General features: G+C 35.7%; 3 protein-coding genes across 4 annotated transcripts; 1 reads left to right on the top strand and 2 right to left on the bottom strand.

Annotated features, from left to right (window-relative positions):
* Positions 1–1213: 1213 nt before the first annotated feature.
* LOC147531529 (spindle/kinetochore-associated protein) lies at positions 1214–6065 on the top strand. 2 transcript variants are annotated; one of them, XR_015227418.1, is made up of 5 exons: positions 1214–1507; positions 1620–1715; positions 2162–2287; positions 2985–3266; positions 4548–5270. XR_015227418.1 is itself a non-coding variant. In XM_086646959.1 (5 exons), exons 1-5 carry the CDS (start codon positions 1367–1369, stop codon positions 5793–5795), a joined length of 477 nt encoding a protein of 158 aa, XP_086503085.1. In that variant the 5' UTR covers positions 1214–1366; the 3' UTR covers positions 5796–6065. The 2 variants fall into 2 exon arrangements, 1 of the variants encoding a protein (XP_086503085.1); XM_086646959.1 differs by lacking the exon at positions 4548–5270 and adding an exon at positions 5722–6065 and having other exon boundaries at positions 2985–3024.
* Positions 6066–8959: 2894 nt separating this feature from the next.
* LOC147531530 (uncharacterized) lies at positions 8960–10352 on the bottom strand. Its single transcript, XM_086649734.1, has 3 exons — positions 10149–10352; positions 9442–9504; positions 8960–9331 (listed from the first exon to the last, which is right to left on the bottom strand). Exons 1-3 carry the CDS (start codon positions 10350–10352, stop codon positions 8960–8962), a joined length of 639 nt encoding a protein of 212 aa, XP_086505860.1.
* Positions 10353–14821: 4469 nt separating this feature from the next.
* Positions 14822–17246, bottom strand: LOC147531531 (DnaJ/Hsp40 cysteine-rich domain superfamily protein). The gene is made up of 3 exons (XM_086646960.1): positions 16972–17246; positions 15238–15387; positions 14822–15136 (listed from the first exon to the last, which is right to left on the bottom strand). The coding sequence occupies exons 1-3, from the start codon at positions 17185–17187 to the stop codon at positions 15059–15061; spliced, it is 444 nt and encodes a 147-aa protein (XP_086503086.1). The 5' UTR covers positions 17188–17246; the 3' UTR covers positions 14822–15058.
* Between the last annotated feature and the right edge of the window lie 904 nt (positions 17247–18150).

The raw sequence follows: 18150 nt of genomic DNA on the forward strand, positions 1-18150 counted from the left end.
ATTTACACAAGGAGAGATGAGGAAACCTGTTTCTTGTTGGCACCAATGAAAAGGTGCGTGCCGAGATATTTGTCGAGGGTAGATGACTGATGCACCTTGAGATTGCGAATAATCATTCTTTTGAATTTGGGATGAGAGTTTTTGGAGAAAAATTGTGGACTTCGCGTAGTTGATCATTTGTCCTGACGCTGCACTGAAGATCTTAAAGATCTGTTTAAGGTTGTAGATGTTATCAAGCGTGTTTTGATCAAATATGATGCAATCATCCGCGAAAAGCAGGTGCTTTATAATGAGGTTGGAGTTAGGAATTTGTTTAAAAATATTAGTTGTTAGCAATTTTAATATGAAGTTGATAGGATATGAAAATTATAGAGCTAATAACAATCATGGGATTTTTTGGACTAAAGAAGAAATGTGTCCCCACAGTCAATTTCAATTAACTAATGGTGTGTTTGGTTGCAGGATTCCTAAGTAGGATTCCTATCAAAATTGAAATTTGGTAGGAATCGTAAATCCTTGGTCTGTTTGGCTACCAAGAATCCTAAGACTCTTGAATCCTAAAGATTTCTAATTCTAGAATTTGTATTGTACCAAAATCCCACCCTACCCCCTAGGATTTGCTAGGATTTTGGATTAATGAATCTAAATTTCAAACTTAAAATCAACAAAAAAATATTTTCTTCTATAAAATCATTATTTTTTTTTTCAAAATCATTGTTTTTTTCAAAAATCATATTTTTTCTAAAGACGTTTAAAAATACTCAAATAATAATAAATCATAGGATTCTTAGTTGCCAAACAAACCAAAAAATATTACTTGGATTCATGAATCTGTGGAATCATGAATCCCGCGGATTCATGATTCCGCGGATTCATGATTCCTTTACGTTTTTCTGCAAACGTGTTTGCAACAATCTGTTATGCAAACGTGTTTGCAAAAATATGTTATGCAAACGTGTTTGCGACAATCCGTTATGCAAATGTGTTTGCGACAATCTGTTATGCAAACGGGTTTGCGACAATCTAATCTGCAAACATGTATTTGCATAATGTAAACTGCAAACATGTGTTTGCATAATGTAAACTACAAACTGTGTTTGCAAAATAATAATTTTTAAATATTTTGTGCTTTTCTATCTATTTTCAATATTATTTTGACCTTTTTAGAAATTACCCCTTTTCTTATTCCGCATTGAATCCACCAAAAATAGATGTAGAAATAGAGGGAGAAAGAAACGTCAGGTTTTACCTATTTCGTATTTCTTTCACCTATTTCCTCATTTCCCCGCAGTACTAATGGTACTACTCTATTTCCCCTTTTCAATTTTTTTAAATTTTGAGAGGGAGAGAGAGAGAGAGGGTGAGAATGGGGCATCAAAAACAACAACAACAGCAGAATCATCCAGCGATGGATGATTTGGTGAATTTGTTAAACAAATCAAGCCATGAACTTACTGTTGTTCATAATAGGCTTGAGAAGGAGTTCCAACAGATCTACCCTGACAACGTAATTATCTCTCTCTCTTCTAGGTTTAATTTCTCATAAAAAAAAACCTTATGATTAGGGTTTCTGAGTTTTCTCCCTGTTTAATGACTGATTTTTTCTTTTGTATTTGCAGGCGAATCCGTTGAAGCTGGTAACTCGAATAAAAAAGATACAGGATGAACTTTCGTCTTTAAAAGAACAGTGTCGAGAACTTCTCGGTGCAAAGCAGGTCCATTTCCCTTTTCTTCTTCATATTTGCAAGTTTCTATTTCTAACCCAATCCAATTCGAGTTCTTATCGAACAGTGAATAAGCTGGAAACCTTTGGCATTGTTCTCTTTTTCTTTTTTTTACTTAATATTTGATTTCGAATGTTAGGTTTCGATCAATAGACATTATGGATAATTAAACATTTGGGGTACTCGGGTTGCAAGTGACTTCACTACGTAATTTGAGTAGCAAAGACCATGCCATATATCTGGTGGAGCTTAACAAAAATTCTTCTTTGATGTTTTCATCATATCGATATCTTTGTCATGTTCGAGTTCTTTACATATACATAGAACTACAAGTAGAAAAGGGTAGGTTAGGTCTGCTCTAAGTGATTGGGTGGTAGGCTGAATATCGCTAGTGTAATCTTTGTTTTGAAGTTAACCCTTTCTGTATCTTCTCGCAGGATTTGATAGACAAGGCCAGAACAAGTTTAGTTAGTAATAGGAATCTACTGCAGCGGATGCAAGCATCATCTGGTGTCCCTCCTACTAGTGACTCTGATGATCCAGCATATACTAACTTGAATCAGGTAATTTAGCACGCTTCTATGTTTCTTAAAATTCAAATTTTAGCGTTGGATCTGTATATATAGGAAGACGCTTCCTTGTAACAAAGCATAAGAGTAATATGTAGATCTGCAAATCCAATTATCCAGATTCCAAATAGCCGCTTGCCAACATTCTAATCTTTGTTTTGCATTTATCCAAAAGTTGGGAGTTTACATATGTTACTGTATTGTTGATAACCCAAAATGTTGAACTCATCATGTCAGGTTCATTTTTTAATCTGCAATCTACTCCAATTGATATTTTCTAAAGCAATGGTGTTTTATAAGAGGCATGTAACAGGTTATCTTTTAATAAGGATTAAGGGGTACTTTTTGTAAAAATCACAGCAATACCAAACTAGGCCTTAGTTTAGTACTCATTATCCATTTCAAACAATGTGGGTTGCATTTTCCAAGTGGTGCCTCTAGTATTTGCACCATTTGCCAGCAAGCAACCAAGATTAATCTAAGCGAGGTAGAACTTATTACCCGGGCGGAAGGATCTTCCCTGGTGTTATAGTTCATTGTTTATGGCAATGACCTCGATACATTATGTTTTCCTTCTTGGTATGTATTACATTTATCTTTTAAATTGATATTTTGGAAAAATATGTCATTTTCAACATGTTGATACTTCCTTCAACCCTTTATCTGCGATTTAATTGTCTCCACTCTCCAGATCATAGATGAGTGGACGGTGCAAGTAAGCTCAAAGACAGGTATCTTTCAAATTCATTCACTGTTCTTATCTACATGTGACTAAGTATATATACTATATAGTGCATTCAATTTGTGGTAACTACTGTGTTTGTGATCCGTAACCATTAAAGAATTAAAATTTTAATTACTGAGTTCTTGGAGAATGAACCTCTTTTGCACAATGGTATGTTCAGAGCATCTGGACTAATCGAGCTTTTCAGTTACGGGTTCAGGTTGTGGGCAAAATTTTTAATCCATTAGAGCAACTCCAACGTGGGGCTCGGGCTCCCAATTTTGGGAGCCCCTGAATTTTGGGAGCCCCGGGGCTTAGAGCAACTCCAATGTTGGGCTCCCAAGAGGGGCTCCCAAATCCAAAATATGCACATGTGTGGTGTATGTGTGTGAGGGTTGATGTTAAATTTTGGCTCTAATATATTAAATTTCAAATTTTATAAAAAACAACTAAAATTCATACATAATCAAAACAACTAAAATTCATACATAACCAAAACAACTAAAATTCAAACATAATCAAAACAAAAAACAAAGTCATACATAATCAAATCAACTAAAATTCATAGATTTTCCTTTTGCCAATTTGAGATCAACATCCTATGAAGAGCAAGTTGTTCGGGAGTCATGTTCGAAGTATCTTTGCCCACCAAGTCTATCCCCATTTGCAGCACTTTAGCATTTACTTTTCTTTCTTCAATGGCTAATTCTTTTTCTTTCATTTCTAATTGTTTGTTTTGAAGTAGTCGAGTTTCTTTTTGCGAAATAATGGCTTCATTGATAAGTATATCTCTACTATCTTGTTTCTCCATTTTCTCTTTCCAAAATTCAAGCACCGCGGAAATTTCACTACCTTTGGATTTATCTCTAGCCTCCTTGCTTGCTTTTCTTCCAAGTGGTCTTTGTTGGGTTATTGAGGGAGATCCTTCGTCTTGGTCAAAAGAATTTTTTCTTTTGTGTGACGAAGATTGAGATAAATTTAATGACCATTTGGGATGGTCTTTCAAAATTGTATAACAATGTTCGAACTTAAAATCTCATCATTAGTATAACTCATTACAATCAAGACTTTCTTCGACCCTTTCTTCGATCCCATCATTGGATAAATTAACTTCATCGACATAATTGAAATCGGAGTTCAACATTTCCATATAGCCTAAATTATGTAAATTGACATTTGGATCCATTGAAAAAAAAATTAATGGAGGAGAAATTGATAGAGAGAGAGGAGATGAAAATATGAAATAGAGAGAGAGAGAGATAAAATAGAGAGAGAGAATTGAATTTAAAAAAAAAATTGGGGTGGATCCCCTTTTAAAGGGGATCCACCCCAATATTCCCGTTGGGAGCTCCCAACGGGAAGAATATTGGGGCTGGGAGCCCCCAGCCCGGGCTCCCATTTGGGAGCCCGGGAGCCCAATGGGAGCCCGGGCTGGGGGCTCCCGGGTTGGAGGGATGAGGCTGGGGGCTGGGGCTCCCAAATTCAAATTGGGAGCCCCAGCCCCCATCACGTTGGAGCTGCTCTTAATAGTTACATCTTCAGGTCAACCTATTTAGTATGTAAGAATTCATTTATTGGGTAGCTTAACTATATCACTGAACATCGAAATACACATTAAAACTATCACTTAATATCCACTAGTTCTCCAGACGAGATCACATGAACACTCATTCTTAAACTTTCTTCCGATTCCGAGTAATTGTTTCCGGCACTCCCGTTCTCTAGTCACCTTTGTAAGATTTTTACATATCTCTTGTCCTAACTTGCATTAAATTTTGTTAGAGCCATTAAGTACAATTCTAGGTTAAAGTTTTTTGTGTATAATGTAATACTTGTTGGTCCAAAAGATATGGGATGTAGCATGCAAAAGTGGACCCAATAACTACTACAAGATGTATTCTTACAACTGATACCTCTTACTCTCGTACTTGCCTTTTCCTCTCGCCCTATGTTACATCCTCATACAGGTGTCAGGTACTCGGTATCAACATCGGTTGATTGCCGATCATTTAACTAAAGCTGAACGCCCTAACATACCTAGACCTTGGCTTATCCAGTTTGACCTAGTTTATTTTTGGTGTGGTTTGAGTTGGTTAGTTGCTCCAGTCGACTTATTACTAATTTCTCAAGAGATTTGATTATTCTAAAAAATTATGTGCGAACATATGATTCTTATTACTATGATTAATTTGCATGTCGCTATGTCTCTCCTAAAAGGTTGTCCATATAAGAAATCACATGATTATAAAACTTGCAAGTAAATGACTTATTTCTACAATGAAATTTTAAATAGTTCATTATGTATAAGACAACTTGGTAGTAATCAAGCTTTAAATTGGTCTTATTGTGGGGGAAGATGTCTTGGGAGTTTTCTTAAGTTTGCTTTTGGATCCTGTCAGTACGTTGAAAATCTCTCTTGCAGTCCATTACTAGTGAAAATATCGTTTAACGTAACATAGATCAACGGTTTTGTTGGTTTTGACATGTTCAAGCCAAAGCCACAAGCTGTCTTGGTTTGGCCTAAAAACAGATCTGTTCTTCTATCCAGTTTGTTTCGGCCTGTTCGACCTACTAGCTCACGTTTAGAGTTTAGAGTACTAATAACTACACATGGTGTCTATGTCACGCAGCTAACTGTAGCCTATTGTTTAATTTCCAATTTGAGTATTCATGTCTTAGGAAATTTTCATGTCGATGATGGCAGGGGATGATAATCTGGATTCTGAAGCGGAAGATATCAACAAGTTGCTCTTTTCAGCAATAGTTCAACGAGATTAAAGAAGGAAAGCTAGAATGCATAAACTGTCATGTAGGAGCTGCTCGAGTTAATTGTATGTTTGTAAGGTACCGGATCAATCTTCTGTTTTCACATTTGTACTTTCGGTTAATTCTTCAGTCTTAAGTGAAAACTAGAGACACTGTATTGTAAATATTCATATGTCAGCCTTTTCAATTAGAGTTATTACAGCATTTAGTGGTGGTGTGTTTATTCAATGTCTGAATCAGATTCTTGTACGAAGATGGTGATTTTAGTTTAGTTTTTATTGACCTCGCGTTTCAAACTTAAAGGAAGTATAATTGATATTTTCCAAATCAATTCCGATTAGGACTCTTTCAGTAAGTAGACTGCTACAAGTGATGTATGATGTAAAAAGGAAATCATAAAAGAAAAAATATCAAACACGCACAATGAAATATTTCTAGGATCTATTTTTTTTTGTTGACAAGCGGAATACAAGAAACGCAAAAACACAAAACACCTAGCTCTCATTACAGGAACGTAGGTTAGGTAGTCCACTCTTTGGATTTTTTTCTGTCGTCTTGTCCAATTTGCTATTTTGTCTGCTTTGGAGTTTCCATTCCGTGGTATATGTGTGTATCAAATATCTTTTAATTTTGTTTCTTGTTGTCACATCTTTGTTATGAGTGCCATCGTTTGCCATTTCTACGATCTATTTGATGAATAAATGGGATGGAATAAATGAAGGTAGTTGAGTCTTTTGCTAAAAGATTTGATAGATCTTGATATTTCCTTAGAATTTGGTAAAATCTTCTAAACCTAAGAGCATCTCCAAAGCAAAACTAAGAGCATTAGCATCTCCAAAGGAACACTCTAAGAAAAACTCTAAAATCTTAGTTTTTTTTTGGAAAATGACTACTAAAGTCACTATAATGGCATTTGATACATCAGAGCACGATACTGCCAAATTAAATTTTGAAATGAACAGGCCTATAGCCTACTAAACCAATGGCCTATAGCCCTACTAAACCAATGGCCTAGAGCCCACTGAAATAAACGACTTAAAGCCCATCTAACTACATAATTTATATCTTTAATAATCCAAGTTCAATAAATCATGGATTCCACTTTACATATAAAGTGCCGATTACTCTGGATGAAATCTACACTTTCAAGCTTGTGAGGAAGAAATGTGGAAATGTTAATGGTTAATCCGTACTTTTTATCGATGTAAAACTTGACAGTAATTTGTCTGGATAACTGTTTTTTATTCTTAATTCTTTGTTATTTATTGGAATCTAAATATTTACTATTAGGTAAATTTGAAAAAGTAAACAAAAAGATGAGAGTCTATCTTCTTTATGCAACTAGCTAGCTGTCCACCACCGCCATGCGGGTGCGGTAGATCTCTTTTGGCTAACGCCTTCAAATAAATTATGTAGGTGACAACACATCTGTTGCAGTCAAGCCAGTCTTGGTGGTGCATATACATCAGAGTCGTGTGTACATCTAGGTCTCTATGTAATGTTATGTTGTTTTGGGCGTGAGGAGGCGAGGCGACAGACCCATAGCCCCTCGCTTAAGCGAGCTTAGGCGAGCTGAGGCAACCACCTCAAGCAAATAGTATATATTTTTAGTAATGCATACATACCTAAGTACCTAACATAAAAATAACTAAATAAACACCCAAATGCCAAAATTAAAGGTATAAAACTTAACATCCAAGCATTAAAAAACAACTCAAAAACATTGGAAATAATTCAAAAACATTCAAATAAAGATAACTAAATAAACACTCAAATGCCAAAATTAAAGGTATACAACTTAACATCCAAGCATTAAAAAACAACTCATAAACATTGGAAATAATTCAAAAACATTCAAAAGTATTCAAACAAGCAATTAACCATCAAAACACAAGCAATCAACCATCAAAACTCAAGTCTAGTGAAGATCTAAAAGTCAATATCTTCATCATCTCCTGAATGAGGACCACAACTGTTATCTGACTTGTCTCCTTCTTGCTATTCTATATGTTCAGGATTGTTATCTTGACCCTCCTCGGATTCAGAGTCTTCATCAATGACGTTGTGGTTCCGTCGGTTGCCTTTGACTTTGGTTGGGTTATCTTCTCCTCTTATAAAATCTCAACCCAGTGTTCGGACCAACATGATCGCCTTCATTTCCCTCAGCTTCTTCAACTAATCCATATGTTATATCGGTGCCAACTACGAATTCATCCGATGCATTAAATGGAGCAATCCACTCATCTAAATCAGCATTCTTCAATATGATTGGATCTAAATCTCTTCCACCAGGGCTAGTTCGATCCAGGAAACGAGCTTTCAACTTGTTGTATTGGACGAATACAAGATCATTCAATTTTTGATAATCTAGTTTGTTTCATTTCTTTGTATTTAACTGTTATATCACGGGATAAACATTCTTATAAAAATAATGATTTTAGTTTTTGGAAATTCTAAATTATGAGCATATTTATTCATCACTTACATGGTCGAAGGCACTCTAATTCCTTTCGCATGGAGATGCAGCACAAGTTAGCCCAAGCACTCTTACAGTAAACTTCTGAAGTTCTACCACATCTGATCCCCAACTAAGCCACCATTGAGCTGCATTATGCGGATAACAAATTTATCGAATACTAAACTTAAAAGATAATTAAAAGTTCTCAATAATATTTGATTGCTTAATACCTGATGCTAACGCTTTTCTTTTGCAATTGCTTCCTCATCCCCCATTTCTCCAGTCGCAGAACGGTATTCTACAATTTGATCAAAAATCAATGACCGAGTAGAAAGATTTGGCATCAGAGCTTAATACAAGCATTCAACCCTCTTTTTATCTCCGAGTTACTTTCCATAGGTAGGTTCAATAATGGATCAAAGTAAATGCGAGGATTAAGATAAAATCCTGCTGCATGAAGAGGTTGATGTAGTTGATCAGACCACCTATGCTCAATAATTCTAAGCACTTCCTCAATCACCACATCATTTTTTCCCTCCCAGAGAGCATCTAACTTCTTCCTACACTCAGTCATCGCGAGATAAATGTAACCCATGCACGGTTTTTCTTCTTGATCGACCATCCTAGTAATATCCACTAACGGTGAGATAATTTTAAGACAAAGATGTAACTTAGTCCAGAAATCAGACCTCCCCATTATCTTTGATACTCTCTTCCATTATTGCATTTTCACCCATTTGCTCGAAGTCCATTCCTCGGAAAGCATCATTGTCCTCAACCCCGTTCTTTGGTTAAAAATACTGTCCATTGATAAGTAACTAGTAGCAAATTTAGTTACTGCAGGCCTCACCAACACTCTCCCCTTAGTGAACTTTCTCATCATATGCAACACTTGATTGTGGTTGTACATGAAAACAACAATATTCCTACAATCTTGTACAACTTTGTGAATCCTAGCGATGTTTGATACATCTTGGCACATAAGATTCACACAATGTGCTGCACATGAAATCCAATACAAGTTATATTTCTTATCTTCCATGAACCACTTTCCTACAAGCTTGTAATTAGATGCATTATCTGTTACAACCTGCAATTAAGTGATTAAGTTAAATATGTCAAAATAAGAAATAAGATATACATCCAAAATAAGAATTAAGATATACATCCAAATACGAAGGGTTAAAGTCTTATTTGAACCACATTCTCAGGACCTACTTCCTCGATGACTTCGGTCAATAGTTTCAAGATGAGTTTTGCATCCTTTACATGTTCAGAACCATCAAGTGATCTCAGAAAGACAGTTCTTTTTGGACAATTCACTAGAAAATTGATGAGACATCTACCTTTTCCATCTGTCCACCAATCCGTCATGATAGTACACCCATATGAAACCTAGAGGGGTTTAAATGTATCTATCCACGTCTTGGTGGAATTGACTGCTTTGACCAAAAAAGGAACTCTCAATTCTTGGTAAGTAGGGATTTTTAACCCCGGAACAAATTGTCCAACCGCTTGAATCATCATAGCAAAACTAAGGCTTTTGATTACATTGAAGACGATCCCATTATCTTAAAAGAAACCAGCAATATACTCAGCCACATTGTCTCTTCTTCTGTCAATAGGATTTCACACTAACTTTTTCAGGTTTGGTTTGAAATAACTATCCATTTGACCATGTATCTTAGGTGGTTTTAGAGTCATTCTACTAGTTGGTGTCACACTCCCAGACCCACTTCCACCATTAGCTTGTGTACCGTCCAAATCTATATAGTGATCTTCCGACTCTTCGTCATTCTCATAAGGTGCATTAGGTGATTTGTAAATATTGACACTATCAATTGAGCCATCCTCAATCGAGTCTTTTCGTCTCTCTTTTTCCTTCCTTCGGCCATATACTTTTGTACCGTTTCTTGTACATCCTTAGGCACCTTAGGACAAATTCTTACATCTTTCAAACCGCCGGCAAGATGTTGTTTTTGCCTATTAATCCCTCCATTCGTTTTCAATCCACACTGCACTTTATTCTTGTCACCATCCACCGGTTGTCCATAATCCCAACCCTTATCACTCGATGGTCTCACACGAGCCAATGAAGCCGAAGAAGACATATCACTAATTCACTATTCAGTAATTCATAAATCAGGAATAAGATAACATATCTTATGAGTTATGACCAGCACACAAACTATATAATTCACATAATCACATCACAATATACAAAGAAGTAACAAAAAAAAGTATGAAAGAGTTGCTGAAAATTGTTGTAAACAAGTAAGTATTACTAAGTAAACAAGTAATTTTCTATTTTCAAGTTAATAGTAAGTAAAATTAGTTAAGAGTAAATAAACAAGTTAAGAATAAGTGAAAAAAAACAAAACAAAAAAAAGAATTGCTGAAAATTGTTGTAAACAAGTAGGTAAACAAGTAATTTTATTTTTCAAGTTAATAATAAGAAAACAAGTTAATAGTAACTAGTAAGTAATATTAGTTAAGACTTAAGAGTAAATAAACAAGTTAAGATTAAGAATAAGTAAAAAAGAAAAAGAAAAGTTATTGAAAATTAGAAAAAAAAAAACAACAAAAAAAGAGTGTAAAAAGTTGTTGAAATAGAAACAAGAAGAAGGAGAATATGAAGAGGGTAGAAACGAGTTGCCTAATGATGATTGATGAAATATGGAGGATAAGAAGATGAAGATTCGTCTTGAACTCTGGTTCATGGAGGTCTCGGTCGTTAAAGTTAGAGAGAGAAACAAATTAGGTTAGATGGCAGTCGATTTGGGCTAAAGCCCTAAAAAAAACTGTGGGCACTACCCTAATCGACTTGGGCCGCCTCTCGCTTCCCCTGGGGCGCCTAAAGGCGCTCGCCTAAGCGTCTGAAGGTGCCACCAAGGGAAATCTGCTATTCTCGTCTCAGTATAAGGCGACTCCTCTCTTAACCCGTCCCTATGGGCGCTTGAGCTCGCTTAAGCGTCGCCTTTTACAATATAGATGTGATGTTTGATGGTGTAAAATGAACACTGAGATACACAAATGTGTAGATGTACACACGAATTCTATATATATGCACCAGAGAGGCTGCCTTGACTGCGGCGGATGTGTTGTCACCTACATAATCTATTTGAAGGCGTTAGCCAAAAGGGATTTACTGCGCCCGTAGGACGCAGCGGACACCTAGTTATAGTACATTACGTAACTTGAACTCTTTTTGTTTTTGGAAATGGATTACTTTCTACGTTCGTCATTACATGACATTGATACATCATCAAGATGTGATATGCACGATGACTAGGGCAGAATTATTAATACATGTTGTTAAACCCTTTTTTGATTTGACCCGTAATCTGGAGGTTTGTCTTCACTAATGATTACTTTTTTTTTTTTTTTTTTTTTGTTGAAACAAACATAAATACACCGAACTAGACATTCAGCTCAAAACACAAATTCTCCTTCGACTGCCACGTACGACTGCCCCCTCGAGTTCTCGCCCACTTTGCTAGTGCATCCGCGGTAGTATTGGTTTGGCGCGGGCTGTATTGAAATTGGATGTTCTCGAAATGGAGAAGGCATGCTTTGATACTCTTCATGTGTTGAAGTGACTGCCAGTTTATAGATCGCTTTTCATTTTTGAGATGTTGAATGAGATTGTTGTTATCACTCACTATGCAAAGGTGGTGGATATTGAGATCTTTCGCCCATTGAATTGCCTTCAGAATCGCCAAACATTCGCATTCCTCCGCATTCTGTCCTCGCACAGGCTCTGCTTTTGCCATCATGAATTCTTCGTTTGCGTCATGAATGATGCAACCTATACCCGCCAGATCTGATAGTTTGATGAAGGAGGCATCTACATTTATTTTGATGAGGCGATTGGATTGATGCTCCCGAGCCGCGGGTATGTCCCCGCCAGTGGAGTGTTGCTCTTCCTGGAGGCTGGTTGAGTAACATAGAATCTGCCTGATCACCTGCTGTGGCGTGTGAGCCTTCCGACCAAAACATTTCTCACATCTCGCCTTCCAGATAAACCACATAATTTTAGCAAGGATCGCTTTAGTGGGGTCATCCCATTGTTGCCATGACTTAATCCATTCAAAAGCCGAGGTCACGAAATCCGAGCGTATGTTGAAGTAGAACCAAATAGATCGCGCAAAGGTGCAGTGGAGCAGCAAGTGTGACAAGGATTCCCGCTCCTCACAGAACGCACATTGATAGCTGTTGCCGATATATTTTCCGATTTTGTCTTTCACTGGTAAACTGTTGGTGCAGCACTTCCAGAGGAAGAGTTTGATTCTCGGGATCGATGGTCCAGATGAACGACCAGTCAATCGTGTCATTTTCTCCATTTTCGTTACTCAGAAAATTGTACATGGATTTAACCGTGAAATTGCCAGAGTTGGTGAGAGGCCATATCATAGTATCCTCTGCCCCAAAGTGCAGGTTGATACTAAGGATGGCTTTACGAATATCGTCATTGAAATAGAGTTGTAGCAAGCTTTCATCCCACTTGTTATCTGTTATCAGTTGGTTCACCGTATGAAAAGGACAGTTGTTAAGGTTTGGGGTAGGCGGTTTGTGATTGGGGATCCAGAAGTCCTCCCAAATATTGATATTGGTACCGTGGTTGACATCCCAGAAGGTGAGGTTGGTAGTTTTGCTTAATTTGTGAAAGACAAAAAAAATATGTTAGTTAGAGACATTCTATTAGATAATCTCAAATGTCAGATGTCTTTCTTTAAATCAAATATGAACGTCAGTGAGGAAAGATAAATGCTGCTGTACTTTTATTATTGTACAAATGTCTGATTCGCCAACAACTACTTGATCAGTTGGTTGTGTCCTTGTAATACAAAAACCAGAGGGTTGATTCACGATGAAAGTGGAATCCATTATTTATTGACTTTTGTTAAAAGGTAAAAATAATGTAAAAAATTGAAATGGATTTTCGTGCCCCTGTGATGGTTTGAAGGGTCTCTAATCTCTATATGGCTTTTATGCCCAAGATGTCTTTAACGATGATAGTTATCGGACTTATCAATTCATGTATTTATTCATAATATATCCTACTTGATTGAATGTAATTTCTTGCGGAGTCTATAATATATAAATACTAGGGTAGCCCGTGTCCGTAGGACACGGATTTTTCAATATTGATATTATGAGAGAGTAATAAAAGTAAATTAAAAATAATAGTTGTGATTAAATTAAGTTTGGAGAATAACAATCATGGAGATTTTATTGAGTTCTTTTGAAGAAAGAAGATGAAAGAGAGAAAGAATCGTGTGGAAGTTTTAAGATAGGAGAGAGAAAAATAGTTTGAGAATATATAGGAAGTGGGTAGTTATTTTAACTTTTAAATATTGTAAAAGACTTTTGTAAGGAAAGGTCAAGATTTACTTAAGATATTTAAACGTTTAAGATTTATAGATAGAAGTTATGACATGGCAAAAAACCTATCTCATTTGTTATATAGATATAAGATCCTCTAAAAAGAGAGGTTAAGATTTACTCAAAATGTATGAACGCCCAAGATTTATAGAAGAAAGTTATGACATGGCACAAAACCTATGTCATTTGTTATATAGATATATCTATATATATATATATCCGAAAATGAGAAAAAGAAATTGAACAATATTATTTTTCGAGCGGCCTTCATCACAGGTAGTTAATCGTTGTCAAGATATTTATTCATAATGTATCAATGTATATAAGTAGTTTGCAATTCAATGTGACAATAACTTATGAAGACAATTATTGAACTTCAGCATGAAAGATAGGGTAAGGGCTATTTGTTTTATAATTTCTTTATTTTAAACAGAATCATATGGTCCTGCAATATTAGGATAGTGAAAAGAAAAAGTCTATATAATAAAACAGAAGGGAAAACGATGACTGGAACAAACATCATTTTTTAATAAAGGATATTGTCTAGAAGCCCTTCTCAAAATTTAAAATATAGTCATTCGTAAAAATAAAGTTACTTATTTAAAAATAATAATTGTTTCTTTCTTAGAAATAAAATAACTAATTTAAGGAAAAAAAGAAACAAAAAAAATTTCAAAGGTTAAAAAAAGAAATTATAATCTCTCTCTCTCAATAAAATAATAAATAATTTAAGAGAAAAGAAACAAAAAAAATAATACAAAAAAATAATAACTAATAAGAATCTCTCGATCTCAATAAAATATAATAATAAATTTCGTAATATTTAATTGATACAAGTGTCCGTGTCCTAGGACACGGGATATACCCTAGTATATGAAAAGAAAAGGAAAAGAAAAAGTATATGATAGAAAACAAATGGTAATGAACTTATGCAAGATATACTAGGGTTTTAAAGTCTGTTTTCGCCCAGGAAGATGAGACAGAAGGATCTGCAGCGAAAAAGGAAGTTCCACCACATCATTTCGCGCCACGGATGACGTCTGAGTAGGTCTGAAACCTCCACCCTCCCTAGCATTTCTCTTTCTTTTTCTGCAGATAGCATTTCTAATAACATTTCTCACATATAATGGAAGCATACAGCTTATTTTTATGATATAAGACTCATGCAGCCTAATATGCTTAATAAACAAGCACATAAATCGAACAAGACTAGTTTTTTTCATGTACAAATTTACTAATACAAATAAATGAGTTTAAATTTATGGGGTACAAATATGAAATAATACAAGAATGGTATCTGACATTGATGACTTGTGACGAAGTATCGAATTTAATAGTATAAACAGTTTATAAACTCTTTACCAACGTTACAAGAGAAATTCTTTGGTTTCTTTTGACTGCAAAAGAAATTCATCAATCTCTTCTATCTGCTCTACTTATGGACGGGAGGCTCTCCTAACCATTTCGCACGAAACCCTGTTCCTTTGCAGTCGGAGCAACACGTTGAACCCTAAGGATTAATAAGAAGACAGCGCTTTCTTTTAGAAAATTGCTCACCAAATTTATGCATTACAATAAAAATCAAGGGTCTAATAATTTGATTTCTTTTACCTTTCCAGTACATATAACACAAGTAGTGTTTCTTGAAGGTACTTGGCAGAGCATATTATCACCTATAACGAAGAAGCCTGTCCCTCTGCACCATTGGCATTCGACGTGCCCATTTGAGGCACAAGATGAACAAGCAACTGGCGTTGGTTGCTGCATTATACAATAAAGGACATATATTTGGAGCTTTGGTTTGTAAAGATCAAGAGTCATAAACACAATAGTACAATACATCTTTTTAGGGCTGGATTCAGGTTAGTTTTTTAACAATAATGGTCCTATAGTAATCACCATATACTTATGTTATGATGAAGGTATATTGTCCACATTCCACTGCACGACCAAGCCGACAACAAAATAATCACGACTATAAGGTTACTGACTTATCCTTGACAAAAATGACTAAGCAACCTACGATACTCTATAGAGAATTTTAATCACAATGGATATCATCAAATCATAACTTAGTACTACTAGGACATGAAACAAAAAGCACATGAAAAGATCAGCAGCAGGATTTACCCCATTAGTCAAGCATTGCCTTCAAGAAAAGGTATAACCTGCTAGATGAAGCCTTGAAGACCATCTCCATTTAATGAAGCTCAAGCTTAGGTTAATTTGTTTCAAACTCTAATATCTTCTTTGCCGATATTACCTAACCTCAACTTTCTATGTGATTAGATTTAGAAACGTAAGTGTTGTTGAACCCAAGAAAACATAACTTCTAAGTCCTTCGATGTACTAATGGACTATATGTAGTTATGTACATGACTACATGGTCTTAAAAGGTGGAAAAATAATAAAGGGCAAGCAGACTAACTCAAACGAGATGAAATGACAAAAATTGACAAAATTAAGGTTTTGAGCACTCGGACAATGGGTTACAACAATACTTGTTAACAAAAGATACGACTTCTCAATCTTCAGGTATATCCTAGTGATTCGAGAAAATAAGTTATACGACCTGTAAGATGAATACATGGAGCCGAAAGATAACCAAAAGGGATAACTAATGTGGAAACTGTTGTAGTCATACAAACTTTCTATTTCTTTAGAAAGAAGTCATTTGGTATGAATTTGTTTGTAAAATCCATCATTTTCTCTTTTGACTTTGTTCGATCAACTTCTGAAGACAAAATTTCTTTTCCACGGAGAAGTATTCATCTAAAATTTGATCAAGGGGAGGTGAAACTATTTTTTCTTTTTCGAAATCGACTACGGCAGTCATTACAAGGCATTGATACATCATGAAGAGATAATACGATAAGCACTATAACGGCCTGATTTAAGCCCCTTAAATGCCTTCCTAAAGAGCCTAAAGCCTATCTAAATAACTTAGTTTATACCAAGTTCAATAAATCCTGGATCTGCATTTCCATGGGGTCGAACCTCGGACGGAGTCGGTGTCCAACCACTACACCAAGAGGTGGTGGACTGGTGAAACCAAGGGCGGAGCCAGGATTTGAACCCATACCGGACTAGCCTAAATTTTTTTCAAATCAAATTCTTCTTACAGACTGTGAAACTATTTGTAATAACTAAAACTAACCAAATACCATAACCATTAGCCCTAGTTTGCTGAGAAGTAACCATAACCCTAGAGTATAACTGCAATTTATAACAAAAATCAAACAATTGAAATATTAAATTTTATATTGGATTAGAGATACCCATTTGAAAAGCAAGCAAACCCTAGAGTGATAAACTAAAAGATATTCAAGAAATGAAAAGTTATACCTCGGAGATAACCCAAGCTTGTTCCGTGCGCTTAACGAAATTAGAAGAGTTTCCATAGGAATCCAATATTGAAGCTTTAACACAAAAACCCCTAACACCATTTGTAATTCTTCTATTGGTAAAATAAGGGATAAAATCCGCTTTTATTGTTCTCAGTGAAAGCATCTTACCCAAAATTACTGGTCGTCTTCCACAACCAGAGCTTGAAATTTCCATCTCTCTACTCTCTCCCCTGTCTCTTTATTTCGTCGCTCCAAAAGTCCTTTTTCTCGACCGGCAGACTTTCTGGCTTTGGGCCTTTGGGGTAGTTGATTGAATTTGAGATCCTATACTTCACGGAGTACAGTAGATAAGAAGCTTCTCTAACAACCACGGTACGATCTCTTAAAATATTTTAGGAAAAACGAGTGTTTGGTCCAAATTTTGGGGGTTTAATGCGCGTCCAGTTCAAACTCGAACAGAAATGCGTTTCCAGTCCAAAGTATCAGGACAGCTCACACTTTTCTGGTTTTCATTTTATTTATCCCTCTTTTACCCCTCCACGGGAAATTTCCGTGTTTTCTGACAATCGGGCGAGTTTAGTAGGTTCGGTCGGTTGTTGCTCACAATTTGTGAATTCTTCGTCATAAAATTTCGGAAAAAACTTACAAGGTGCTGCAAACAATTGCAAACCTGTTGCAAATCTATTGTTATTTTATCGTCTTAGGAAAGCATTTTATCAAACACTTTATGCTCATAAAATAAATTTTTCTCATTGAATATGGATAAACATGTGTGTGCGATAAGACGCCCAAACCAAGATACTTATGAATTGAAACAGTAGACAAATGAATGATCACAAAAATTTAAAAATTGTGTGCACCTAGTGATATATGAATAGTGAAAACAAAATTCTGATCCATAAAGGTCTTGTTTTCTCCTTTAAGTCAAACATACCCAAAAATTTAAAAATGAGAAATCCAGAAATCCTTGAAGGTCCCAGGTTCGAATCCAGAGAAGGTGAAATCTTTGGTTATTTGAATTGGGGTTATTAGGGTGTAAATAATGTTGTTGGGCTTTAGGTCATGTCTTGTTGGGTTTTAGGCCATGTCTTGTTGGGCAATAGGCCCGGTTCTGTTAGTGTTTGAGTGGGCGGTTATCGAGCTTATCATATCTATGATGTATCAAGTGCCAAATGTA

This window comes from Eschscholzia californica, unplaced genomic scaffold (assembly GCF_041429995.1).
Source record: "Eschscholzia californica isolate CP2 unplaced genomic scaffold, dmEscCali1.0.p SCAF_6, whole genome shotgun sequence".
Taxonomy (NCBI): Eukaryota; Viridiplantae; Streptophyta; class Magnoliopsida; order Ranunculales; family Papaveraceae; genus Eschscholzia; species Eschscholzia californica.

What these genes read in the sequence shown, in the direction of transcription:
- LOC147531531 (XM_086646960.1), bottom strand. Translation starts at nt 17,187, where the DNA reads ATGGAAATTTCAAGCTCTGGTTGTGGAAGACGACCAGTAATTTTGGGT. An exon ending in AAGCTTGGGTTATCTCCGAG is followed by an intron (nt 15,388 to 16,971) that starts GTATAACTTTTC and finishes TGTATAATGCAG; the next exon opens with CAACCAACGCCAGTTGCTTG. An exon ending in GTGTTATATGTACTGGAAAG is followed by an intron (nt 15,137 to 15,237) that starts GTAAAAGAAATC and finishes ATTAATCCTTAG; the next exon opens with GGTTCAACGTGTTGCTCCGA.
- LOC147531530 (XM_086649734.1), bottom strand. Translation starts at nt 10,352, where the DNA reads ATGTCTTCTTCGGCTTCATTGGCTCGTGTGAGACCATCGAGTGATAAG. An exon ending in CTAAGGATGTACAAGAAACG is followed by an intron (nt 9,505 to 10,148) that starts GTACAAAAGTAT and finishes GAACATGTAAAG; the next exon opens with GATGCAAAACTCATCTTGAA. An exon ending in AAGTAGGTCCTGAGAATGTG is followed by an intron (nt 9,332 to 9,441) that starts GTTCAAATAAGA and finishes ACTTAATTGCAG; the next exon opens with GTTGTAACAGATAATGCATC.
- LOC147531529 (XM_086646959.1), top strand. Translation starts at nt 1,367, where the DNA reads ATGGGGCATCAAAAACAACAACAACAGCAGAATCATCCAGCGATGGAT. An exon ending in CATATACTAACTTGAATCAG is followed by an intron (nt 2,288 to 2,984) that starts GTAATTTAGCAC and finishes TCCACTCTCCAG; the next exon opens with ATCATAGATGAGTGGACGGT. An exon ending in GCAAGTAAGCTCAAAGACAG is followed by an intron (nt 3,025 to 5,721) that starts GTATCTTTCAAA and finishes CGATGATGGCAG; the next exon opens with GGGATGATAATCTGGATTCT.